This window comes from Phasianus colchicus, chromosome 8 (assembly GCF_987193195.1).
Source record: "Phasianus colchicus chromosome 8, bPhaCol1.hap1.1, whole genome shotgun sequence".
Taxonomy (NCBI): Eukaryota; Metazoa; Chordata; class Aves; order Galliformes; family Phasianidae; genus Phasianus; species Phasianus colchicus.
Window position 1 is genome coordinate 12,697,413 of NC_143443.1, and position 12,862 is coordinate 12,710,274.

Genomic DNA, 12,862 nt, shown 5'->3' on the forward strand with positions numbered 1-12,862 from the left:
CTAAAAGAGAGAGATTTAGATTAGATAATAGGGGAAAAGTTTTCACTCAGAGGATGATGAGGTCCCGGCACAGCTGCCCAGAGAAGCTGTGGGTGCCTCATCCCTGGGGACGCTCAAGGTCAGGTTGGATGGCACCTTGGGCACCTGGTCTGGTGGGTGGTAACCCTGCCCATGGCCAGAGACTGGAACTAGATGGGCTCTAAGGTCCCTTCCAATCCAAGCCATTCTATGATTCTATGTTTACAATTCATTATTATGCAATCAACTGAAAAAAAAGGCAATCCAGATGCTCCAAAACCTCAGTGATACTGCATTATATTTGAAAATGAACGTTATTCTCAAGATCTATAATAAAAAAAAGCATAGAGGTCCCACAGTTCTTCCATAAGTACAACAAATAAGGGCAGAAAAAAGTGGTTTCCAGACAAATTCTTTTACACAAATACACTGCTATGAAAATGAATCAAACCCCTAAGTTCTATTCTACCATGAAAGTTCAAGACATGTTATGCTTCTGCAGTATATGGGTATGAGGAACCCAGCCTCATCTAGACTGTTATAATTCCTTACTAACAATAGTGCCCTGCACAAAAAACAATTTGTACTATTATGATTTCTTTAATGTGACACTATGGGAAAGTAAGCCTTGAAAAAAGCTTCACAGAAACATAAAGCATTAAATGAGTGTTTAACCCTGTGTACATTTACTCTTCAGCTTTTGCCTTGACTCAGGCAAGAAGTACAAATTCTGTTTTTCTGCACAAACTGGTAATCAAAGGCTCACATCTTTAGTCTCTTCTAGCTTCATTTAACACTCACATTTTCTCGATATCAAGTACTTTGTGATCTTCACCTGATTTAAGGTGGTACAAGACATTCTCATACCTCTGGGCGCTCCCACTACACAATTGCTTCAATTTAGCATGACATTTCTAATGCAATGTACAAAATGGAACATCAGTGAAATGTTTTCAACCTCAAGAAAAGCCAGCTCTATTTAAATAAACAGTAGGAAAGTGCTTGGTGAGAGATACGTTGCGAAAGTTTATCCTTTGGGCACAACTTCAAGTTTCAAAGTGAGCCCACTTGACCTGAGCACAGATTTCAAGATGGAAGCATCATTTCTCTATGCACCAGGTAATGGCAAAAACAAAAACTGCATTTATTTAGTACGTGCTGTCATTACAGATCCCCTGATTTCTCTAACGCTGTTCGCAGCACAAAACTGTAGCCACCTCTAGTTAATGGTAATGAGCATTTCAGTTGAAAAACAGGTTATCTGACACCATTGCACTCCTACAGGCCGGGCTGAGACTCACCTATGAGAGAGGGTGGGTTTCATGGAGCTCATAGAGTTCATGGGGGGTTGCATGGGGAGCTTCCCTGGAGGATCGTTCTGCCGGCTTTTCTGGTGGCGAAGCAGCAAGAGCCGTCCCAGCTCCTCACACCACGACGAGAGCAGCGCTGTGCAATCAGAACAAAATGACAGTAAGTGCACATCAGAATAACTGGTACAGCTGAGTGCAGATGCAAGCTGCTATAACAAGAGCCACAAACTGAACAGACAAGCCCCAGGAGTGAAAAGTTCGTCCACGAACCACCACTCACATTATTATCCTATCAAATTGAGTCTGTAATTGCACTACACTATCATTATAATGTTTTTACACAAGTTACGAACAGTCTGCACAGCCCAGGAGGCACGAGAGAATTTGTCTGAGCTGAGCAGCAAAGAGATAAATGGATGAGGCACAAGGACATGGGGTAGCTGTTGTGGGTGAAAAAAGGCACTGAAGAATTCATTTCACACTAATAGAAACGTAACAAAAACATGCAGAAGACATCATTCACAGAGGGGAGCAGTGGATAACAAGATCTCTTTTCTGTTTGGCTATTTTTGTGCTAACGCTTAATTGGAGAGGCATGAAGAGGAACCCATGTGCTAGAATTCATTTCCAAAACTGCCATTAGCTACCAGTCCTGAATAGATAAACAAGAGAATACAGGCGCACTAATGCGGGTAGCTATACAGAAGTTAGATACTTCCATCTGTATTTGAACCAGCATAACCCCTAAATGCTTATCTCCATTATGTGACTAATCTTCTGGGCAATGAGGGTGCTTCAGTGCTTACAGGAACATCATGCTTATGAATGATGACAGGCAGATATTTCCTAGAGAGACTAAAAGCTTGCAACTCCCTCAGAAGACATGAAAGGGTTCATTATCTCTGAAAATGTGGCCTTTTCCTTAAGCACCCACAGACAGAGAAGACCAGCCCGTGTTACAAAACCCATGTACTTGGGAGTAATCAGAGCCTGAGAAAGTGACTGTGAGTTGGGTCTGGCTGTGACGACACGGCTTTGCAAAGAGCCACCAGTGGAATGGCTGAACCACAGAGCTGCCACGGTGCCAGCAGCAGGAGTGGCTCCATGGGGCAAGACATTACCAAGCATGGCAAAGGGCCCCACCAATGAGATGCACGTGAACTGAACTCTGTTCTGCAGCTGGAGAAGCATTTCCAAGTGGAAGCGCTTGGGGATTTTCATCCTTTAAAGTGTGCTTTGCATAAACCTCATCACAGTAACATGTTTTGTGCTTGTATATTTTTTTAAACTAAGTGCTTTCCTAAGGTGGTATGAATGGAACAAATCAACAGATTGTGCTGCCAGGTGAGAACCAGGAGGCTGCTTGAAAAGCAAACTGCCATAGCAGCTTTAAGCAGGAGAGCTCTACGTGTAACTTCAGGCTTGCCAGTTTAAAAGAGCAAGAGCAGAATTCTCCAAAATCGAGGCTTTTCGTTTCAATTCTTATTTTTTTCTAATGGATATCCTCCAGCCCAGTAACAGAACCCCAAGCAGCACCCACCTTTTTGTTGTGGAGGTCCTGTTAATCAACATTTAATAGAGCACATTCCAAAGGGACTAATTGTGAAGTCATATTTGCAGGGGAAAAAAAGAACTCATTTTGCCAAGAACACCCACAAATATGATTTTTCAGTCGGCAAAACAATTGGTATTTCTCAAGCTTAATGGCCACACAAGAAAAATATTTTAAGCTAGACTATTCCTGTGAATTAATCACACATTTGGACAAAGGCGATGCAGTAAATTCTTTGCATTTATCAAATGGAAGGTCAGCTGTGGTGTTCGGGGAGGCATTTTAGAGCTCTGCTTTGACAAGAAGGGGACACCGCTCCTTTATGTAACCAAATACAGCCACTCCAAAATGGTTAGCCTCGCATGCAGCCTGCAGAGTGTTCCCCCGAGCGGTGTGAAATGTTCCAGCAATGAGTGTCAGCCTAAGCTGCTTCTCTATTAGCCAAGGAATCTGTCAACAAGCATCTGATCACATTACACTCACCTTTCATCCCTGCCCTACCACTACTAACATGCTCCTCTTTTCCAGCTGCCCAGTGACACAGCCACAGCCTGGCACAGCTGCTACCCACACCAAGACCACTGGAGCATTGCAGGCAAGCACCATGCTGCTGCGCAGCAGTGCAGCCATGTCGGAGCAACAGGGGATGCTGAGCATCACCACACCAAGTGCAATTACTGCAGTGTCAAATGGAAATCGCCCATCTTACACGCGGCTTTGATGCAAGCAGGGCATTGCTCCTTCCGTACACGTAGGCACTTGACAAATAAGATAAAAAGAAGCAACCTAAGGGGGGCATGAATCTGCAAACAAAAGCCATACCTGCTTTGGAAAAAAGCAGAGTAACCCTTGGAAAAGGAATATGCCAGTGAGATAGCATTGCTTTGGTGAGGTGGAGATAAGGGAAGATCTTAATGAGTAATTATTATTACTAATATCTAACACACGCATTTATAAAGGTGAAATGTGAACTGTCAAAGAACAAAGAAGCCCTCAAGATAAGCCAGACAGTTACATTCTACAAGTTATCTGGAGAGGACTCCTGTTTTCAGAAACTAGGAGACTGCGGGTATAGAACATAACACATTTACTCATCCCTATCACAGCACTCATTACTGAGAGGTTTAACCTTTTTCCCTGGGGACATCTCAACTCATGTACCACGCAGGATAATCACTCTCCTCCTGACATTGGTGTTTGTGCAGCAATGCAAACAGACCCTGCCCAAAGCTCCCAGTCCACAGCCCCAGCCAGACAGGGGCCTGCTGCCCTCCCCGCCCTGCCATGAGCTGCTGCGTGCTCGATGCGTAGGGGGAGCGTGCACCTCACATCTGGTACAGCTGCCTTCTGGAGAACATTACTTCCTCTGCTATTCAAGTCAGATGAAACAAACTCAAAATGAATTTACAGATTACACTATTCATCTTTAGTGTAGTTAGTTACTGCTTTTTATGCTGACAGTATTGGGCACATCTCAACTCATTTACACTCAAAGCACGAGAAATTCAGTATCGTACTATAATGAACAGATAAAGCAGCAAGCACAAAGGACAGCTACAGATGGTGCCAACAGTCAGTCTCTCCCTCTCACAGCACAGCCAAGCAGCTGCTTTTTCTCCCCACTCCACCCCTCCTTCTTGCAACAGGAGCACAGATTTTGCAGATGGACCATCCACACCGTCTCTCACAGCCTCTCACTGCGGCACTTTAATGATCAGATTTAAATCGTGTTCCTGTGCTGCACTGCTACAATGTCCCTTGCATATAATAACCCAGCTCTCCTGCCTAAGTTGAAGTCAACTGTTGCAAGGAGGAAACAAAAATCCTTTAAGCATGCACCCCCTCGCTCCCCTGTACACAAACAAATGCAGAGCATAGCCTGGTTAATTCCCCAGAACTGACATTTTCAGCCAACGTGCAGCCGCAGAGGGCTTTGCCAGCTCATGCCAAAAGATGCATAATAATGGCAATCAAATGATGTGCTGACAGTTTAAGTGTATTCACACATTTATTTTGCTTAAAGGGACATGCTCTGAGCTGATTGGTGCAATATTTGACCTACTTTTCTCCATTTGGAAAACCTGTATCATTCTTAATGGGATTGCATTTTACTTCAAACGTTGATGCGTTTTCACAGGAATAAATCAATACCGATTTGCTAGGAACGACTGTGTTAGGGAACCAACACAGAAATGAGCAGCCTCTGGTTTTGCACTTGTGAAATGGAGAAAAACAGAGATTTAAAAATGAGAGAGATTCCAATCTCAACTAGCCAACGAGGTTTCTGAAGGAAGCAAGAAAAAGAATTTAAGAAACCGTTGTTCCTTAAACACAGCCAGCCCGTTGTTTTGCTTGTCTCCAGAGAAGGGAGGTGCTAGTGCCTCCATGCAGAGCAGGCTGAGCTCTCCCCACCGCACTGACAATACCCCACATCCCACGGCTGCGGCCTGCTGGGTGCCTTCGGTACTTCTTAGTGCTTTCACTGAAAAATCACAGAGCAACACTGCGATGTGTGCACTGAGAGCCTGGGGACGGAGAATGGTGGAAGGCAGAAGATCTTTTTCCCTTCGACTTGAGTGACATTTCAAGCATTTCTTTGCAACCGCAGAGCTAAGCTTTTCTTCAAAGAGAAAGGAAGCAATCGTTATTTAATCCCCTGCCTCCAGGAGCCAGGTACTTAGGAATGTGCCAAATATCACAAGATGTGCAGCACCATTAACACCGCCCAACATTGCTCGTCTTTTGCTAGGGCCCTTTGGAGCCGAAGACCTGTCACTTGGAGACAAAGCAGACCTCTCCAGCACACACTTGACGAGGTGCTCTCATCGGCCAGGCTTTGGAGGGGAGGGAAACCATGCCTCCCACCCAGGCTGCCTGCACGTTTCCTTACTTCTCAGTGACAAAGGCTGCCAGTGTACTTGCATTCACAAAGCAACAATTACACGATGAATGATGATGGCGTGTCTATAAGAGTAGTTTATAGTCCTGGCATTGAATATTGGGTATAGTCCATTATAATCCTTTTTGGGTAGGGGAACAGAAAAGGAAAGGCAAATAGGCTAAGCAATCAATGCTACCCGATAGATTCCCTAATGCATTTCATTAGCTGTATACACACCACCGTCGATTGCTACAATCCTGTAGCTGACTGATTTAACTCAGCGCATCGCAAAGTGCTGCAGTAAGCATCTAGGAGCGAATGAGCCAGTGGGCTCCCTAGAAAGCAAAATACAGAGAAGCATGGTGTTAATCTATTTACCTATTATGATACCCTAGTATTAGTTACAGCTTATCACCTCAGTAAATCACTGCCTCTTGTTAGGGAATGTGCTTAAAGATGCAGCAAACTGTTATTTACAGGCAGACACTATATTTACAGCTACAAAGACAGGTGAGGAGGGGATAGGACAACAGCTCAGTAATTTCAATGCCTTCTGCTTCCCAGGAGACTGCTGGAGGAGCACAATAGGATTACCGTTTTCTTGCTGCAGTTAAGCTGCAGCAGATAGTTCAATAGGCAGGCTGGCAGACCCGTATTTCTTACTCACTGCAATGAAAATATTAGGAAAAAAAGGATGAGTCTGATTTGGAGAACTATCTATTCAGCACCATCTCTCTGGCTTGCTGCTGTATCTCAGAATGAAATGCATTTGGCTGAAACATTTCTACAGCATCCGTAAGAAAATCCAGTTTTTTAAAAATCTTTCCTCCCTCCCCAGATTCTATCCCTTAATTTTATATTGTTTGTAGGACCAGATTTATATGTTTTGTATGGAGAATTCCATGTAAAGGGAATACAGAGTTACTGATGGCTTTATATCCTTTGCTGCATAAACCACAATCTGAATAAAGTGTTTATAAATCATCCCATGAAATAATGTGATGGGGCAGAAAGGGAAACAGTGACAAGAAAGGAAGGAAAGGAGTGAAAATAACGATCATCTTGGTTATTTAAGAATGTCATTCTTTTAACACAGGATAATGCAGAATGCACAGTGTTGGGAAAACAAATATAAAATATGTTAACTAGTTAACGCTCAAAGTGCTGCATTATTACAGAAATAACTCCATTTGCCTTAAAAGGACAGAATCTTTGTCCACGGTTTTGGAAAACAGAAAATTATCTGTTTTTCTCTTTTTCTAAAAGCCATTTTTACTTGTAAAGAGCTGGGAAATGGAGAGACAGAGGAGAAACTGCTCATTCCCAGCTGCTGCCAGGACTGCTTTTCCTGCAGCTCTCCTCCTGAGGCACGTCAGCAGAGCCTGGCAATGGCTGACTAACCTCTCTGAGTCAGACAGGGCAGGAAAGCAAGGCCATGGAGGAGAAAGGATGTAATTAGCGATTAAAAGCAGCTCAGAGCATGGGTGTTCCCCCCTCCTCTCAGCAATGCCGAGTACCCCTGCATGTCCTGACCCACTGACAGACAAGCCCTACCCCTGTCATTACACAGCCTTCTATCTGTATCCGCCCCAATGCCAAGAGCACAAAAGAAATGCATACAACCCAATTACAAAGCAGAAATGTCAATTTTTCAGCAGCCTCCCTGTGGCTGTGCAACAGGAGCCGGGCACCCACCTCTCACAGGCCTGGCTGCCAGCACCACCCGCAGCACAGCACCAGGCCTGCTCTCCATTCTGCTCCCGTCCCATCCCAGGGGGCTCATGCCCTGCTGCCTACCTTCCTGGAGCAGCTGGGGGCTGTGCCTGATGCTCTCCATCAGGCAGAATCACCTGGAACAGTCGTGGTAAGTAGACTGGATTAAACAGACCAATTTGATCTGAAGTTGAACAATACCAACGCAGAACTGCGTTGAGCAGAGCAGTGAGGAGATCTGTGACTTTAGTAGCACCTTTGAATGGACACGTTCTGTAAAAAGGGCACAAGGAACTGTGTAGAAATGAATTCCCTCACAGAGCAGGCAGGCGCTGTGGTGTGGGGAGGCATGAGCTGCCCTGCTAAGCCCAACATAAACACAGAGTCAACAGCAATCATTCAGTGCTGCAGAACAGGGTAGGATACTTGCTTTCACCACCAATATTAAGTCATATCGTTTATCACCAATGTTTCCTCCATTACCAAAACCACATTTGTGTCCTGCAGAAAGACCCAGCTTTGCCCTGGTGGGATCGATCTACAATGTAGTTATGTATTGTTATGAATGAAAAAACAAACATCATGAGGGTTTGTAGCACAACAGATAACATGGGGGATGCCTAATTAAACTAGATGTTAACTAACATAGGCATTATTGAATAAAACCCTAATAAAACCTGAGCATTATCAAGCATGAGCTCTCAAGGCTGCTGCAAGAGAATAACACAGCGTACCAGTCTTGTCTGGAATATGGGTCCAGTTTGCCTTGGCATACTTTCAGCTCTTCATAAATACCTCTTCAGACTTACACACACACACACACACACACATATACAGGCTTTCCCAAAAGCTCTTGCCAATTGGAAGAGGACATGCTGGAGACACAGATTTGAATACTGCTATCCTTATCCCATGACTTCAGTGGAACTGGGATTTCCCAATTTCCTTCTATACTTGCCAAAACTTGGCAGAGCATCTTACCAGATTCACTACATTAACTTTGAAGTAATACATTACAAAACACAGCACAATGGCTCAATTTGGCAAGCACTAAACACACTGCATGGATCCAGATAAAATACATAAGCATCTCATTTAGACTTAGCAGTACCCATGTTGCTACATCTGAAAACACAAACCATTATAAAGAGAAGACAAAGCCAGTGAAAGGCCACCAGCATGTGAATTGTGAGCTCCTGAATTTGACTTTCCAAAAGAAATGCATTCAAATAGCATTAGACTGTTCGTTTTCTTACTCATCCAATTGTTAGTTTCACTGCCTCGATTTCAAACAACAGTGTCTTTCATTACTGCTGTGTGCTTTTATTGTGTAATGCCAGTTTCAGTTGTCAACAGATTTCACACATAACACAAGCATCTGAAAAATGGAAATGACTCATGGCAGCCCATCTTCGGGTAGATTCAAACTGGTGACCCATAGGTGAGAGGCTCACTTCCTCTTAAACCATTTTGAGCTCTCTGATCACTACTGTAAACAACTTCTGAGCTAACTAACAGCAGGCTTAACAATAAAAAGTGCTACAAAAAACACCAGAGGCATTTGACCAGAGATTCAACACAGGGAATCCATGCACACAGGGAATCCATGCACAGACAGTACAATGATGAAAAGACTGGAGAAGGCAAAATCTCGTGATTATCTTCAAAAAAGCAGAAGGAAGAACTGCAAAATTAAAGATCCAGTATCTTATTAGGGGAAAAAAAAGCAAAATGATTCAAAACAACTAAGAGAAAAGTGAAAAATGACTAAAAAATAAAATGGATTGGTCAGAAACAAATCACATCATGCTTCTATTCTTTTTTACTAGCAAACAAAGGATCTTGAGTGCAGAGTGAATATTATTTTGATGTTACTGAGGCTTCAGCACTTCTCTACATGACTTTTTTTGCAAACAGATAGAGGAAATAAGGTCTAGCTTAACACAATAGAAAATGGCTGGAAACTTAAACTTACAGAAATATCAAGCCAATGGCAGTAATAAACCCGAGCATAATCAGATAGGTTTCTGCAGAACTCTGTTCAGGGTCTAAAATTACTGAGTGCGTCATTTACAGATATCAATGATGGAAAAAAGGATCCATGGATAAAGGGAAAGAACATGTTCTGGTCAACTTACAGATGGCACAAGCTGCAAAGAAACATTGGTTTACTTCAGAAGTTTAAAGTTAAAATGATCTTGACAAGTTGGAGAAGTAGTGTGAAATAGTGTTCAACAGAGACAAGTACAAAACATGGCACTGCGTATCTTCATAACAGAGTGAGAAAAGCCTCTGCAGGCAAGAGCTCTTCCAGGTGGAGTTGAAGGAACTCAGTTGCATGCGCAGTTCAAGAAGTGCCCAGCTATTTCTCTCTCCTCAACAACATTACACACCCACTGAATGGGCAGAGAATGAGTAGGAAGAAGCTATTAAATTAACCATGAAGATAAGAGTGCATGGAGTGGGTTTATTTATTTAGCTATTTAAGAAGAGGGAAGATTGAGAGCGGTATTTGACTTTAAAGAGTAATACCCCAGTATCTATATCAGCAGCATAAAAGCCAGAAAATAATAAACTATGAAGACATAGCAAAGACACTGGTTATATACCAGGATCACTCTCCTCATCAGAAAACGGTAAGCTGAGGAACCTCCATGACTGGGGATGCTGAGAACAGGTCAGAAAAAGCAGCAGTGAGGATGGCACTGAGAGTTCTTTAGCCAACAGAGAATGGCACTGATGACTTTTTAAGACTTCTACAGTCCAATGAATTTGTGATTGTGAGCACAGGAATTTCAAAGAGCTTGCATCTGAAAAGATTTGATGTCTGCCTTGTACTTATTACTACTCCAAAACACAAGAAAATTAAAGAATACTTAACATTATGGTAACAGAGTGGGGAGCTCCTGCAGAGGCTGCTGAAGTGGCCATTCAGATCCATGGCTTGCTGGCTAAGTTTTGAAGAAAAAGTTTTACTCTGAGTACAGGTGCTGTGCTGAAGGTCACACTGCCTATGGCTGAACGAGGCCCCGAGCAGAGCAGATCACACACCTTCCCTTTGCAGGAAGGAAAAATCACCACTGCCACATCAAGGGGCTCCTGCTCTGTGCCAGCACTCTCATGTCTGCCATGGAACATTTGCAGGCAACAACTGCAGAACATCTGGAGAGGCTTTCAAGGAGGAAAAAAAAACCCCAAAAGCCAAGAAAACCACACAACCAAAATTTATAGCAGAAACATGTTTCCAAAGTTAACACTGCACAGCCAGAACTTCTGAGAAGGACCAAATGCTATTTTAGGAAGTTTTGCTTCTTGGTTTTGCAGTTTCGCTCCTAACATTTATTTTACATCATTTTAATTCTTTTTTTTTTTTTTTTTTTTTTAATGAGAAAAGAATGTTTTATCAGGTGTCCTCGGAACTTTTTGCTTTTCTTTGATTAGCTTAATACAGTCTTTGCCAACTTCTCTTTAAGCGTTACAGCAAAAAAAAAAAAAAAAAAAAAAGTTAGTTTGCGAAGTTGGGGGTAGCAGGACCATTTTTTGCATTATCCAAACCTCTGTGTTTAAGCAGAAATAAGCTGAAAGCACTCTGGGCATATGCTCTTGTTTTCCTTTTGGAAAAAAAAAAATTGTAACTACATATAGAACAATCTGCCTGCACTGAACGTGGAAACAGTTAAGGATATTAACAAAAAAAAACCTCAGCCGGCAATATTTTTCAACTTAATTATTTCTGTTCTAACAGCACAGAGCAGAGCAATGCATGCCAGTACTGCAGGTTCAAACAGGCAGTGTTTCCCACCTCGCTCCCTAACTAATGCTTTGGTTTTCTAAAAGCACTACCACTTCTGTTTTTCTCTCTGTGTCCCACCAATTCCACTCAGCCTGTCACCTTCCCTTTGCTAGCAACCTGCTCTTCTCCTCTGGTACTCATCACCTTCCTTTGAGAACTGCCTGATGAATTAATGTTTAATTAACACACCGAAGTTAAATTGTTCCAAGCAGCACTGGGAACCTGGTTACTATCTGGAGCAAAAGAGTTGTGCACCCTGAAAGTTCGTTTCTCCTGGCTGCTTTTTTGGTCAAACAACAGATATTGCCTCTCCCTACAAATCTTGCATTACTTAGAGTCTTGGATTATCACTGATACTGCAACAACAGTACAATTTAAAATACGCAACATCACTTACTAAATTCATTCCTTCTGTTTCTCAACTCAAATACAGTTGTATTAAAGGAGCAGACTGAGCAATGGAAGCTCTCATTAAGGCATTCTGATTTCCTTTAAGATACAACATGCACCACATTTATTTTATTACCAATAAAGGAAAACTCATTGATGTTCCATTACAATTAGAGCCACACAGAGAACCAAAGTTGGCATAAAATAAAAAATGGGATTCAAGGCCTAAATAAAGCTACCCTGATCTTCAGATTATTTTCATCATATTTTCAAGACACAAAGTGATCAGCAGCAGCAGTTCTGCCTGCAGGTACCCATCCTCACCATGTGCCATGCCCTGCCGTGCTGGCACGCACCCAGCTGTGTTGGAGCATCTGTCTGCATGACCACCCTGTGAACCTGACCAGGGAGATCAGTGGTCTTTTTTTTTTCTTTTTCTTTTTTCTTTTTTTTTTTTCCTCTTCCAGACCGTCCTTGCTTGACTTTATGCTGTTTTTTCCAGCTGGCTTGGTCCTGCAGTACTTGGGCTCTGTGCAGAGGGGGGGGGGGTGGCTGTTCTGCACCTGTATGGATAGGGGCTGCAGCTTTGCTGTGCTCCTGCGTGCCCCAGTCATGCTAGCAGCACTGCAGGCACAGTGGCTTGCAACAGGAGGCTGCGTTTGTTTAGAATCATCATATGAACAGATTAGAAATTGCTATTTCTTTGTCCTCAAGGGGATGTTTATGTTTTTACATGAATAGAAACGGGTTACCTATGGAACAGATGAAAACATGAACACAGCTAGTTGCTTTCTCCACGCACTCAGGAAAGAAGGCAGTGCAAATCACCACACTGATCTTTCAGTATCTTTCTTTCCTCTGTTTGAAAATGCAAAAAATGAGGAAGAGGGAAAAGGTTATTTGTGAGCATCTCATCACAGAGACATTTATGGGTGAGCAGACCATCTAAATTCCCATGAAGGGCACCTGGTCCCCTCTCCCCACACAGAAGTGCTGTAATTTCAGGACCAAAGTGCTACAAGATAATGCCATCACTGCTCCTGCTGTCTATAAATAACAACTGCACTCAGATCCAGCAGAGTCACGTGGAAAGGCTGGCCCTCAATATATGCATGTGTGTGAGCACGCGCTTTGAAACCCAAATAATTCTAATAATCTTGCATGAAATAAGCTTTAGCTTTCCAAATTTAGCTCTGGTCCATGCA

General features: G+C 42.9%; 1 protein-coding gene across 12 annotated transcripts in view; it reads right to left on the reverse strand.

Annotated features, from left to right (window-relative positions):
• ZMIZ1 (zinc finger MIZ-type containing 1) overlaps positions 1-12,862 on the reverse strand; it is a 326,518-nt gene that overhangs the window by 50,673 nt on the left and 262,983 nt on the right. For all 12 annotated transcript variants that reach the window (XM_031602968.2, XM_090144977.1, XM_031602969.2 and 9 more), the window contains one exon: positions 1,320-1,464. In XM_031602968.2, the coding sequence (XP_031458828.1) occupies positions 1,320-1,464 (145 nt within the window). The remainder of the gene's footprint in view (positions 1-1,319; positions 1,465-12,862) is intronic.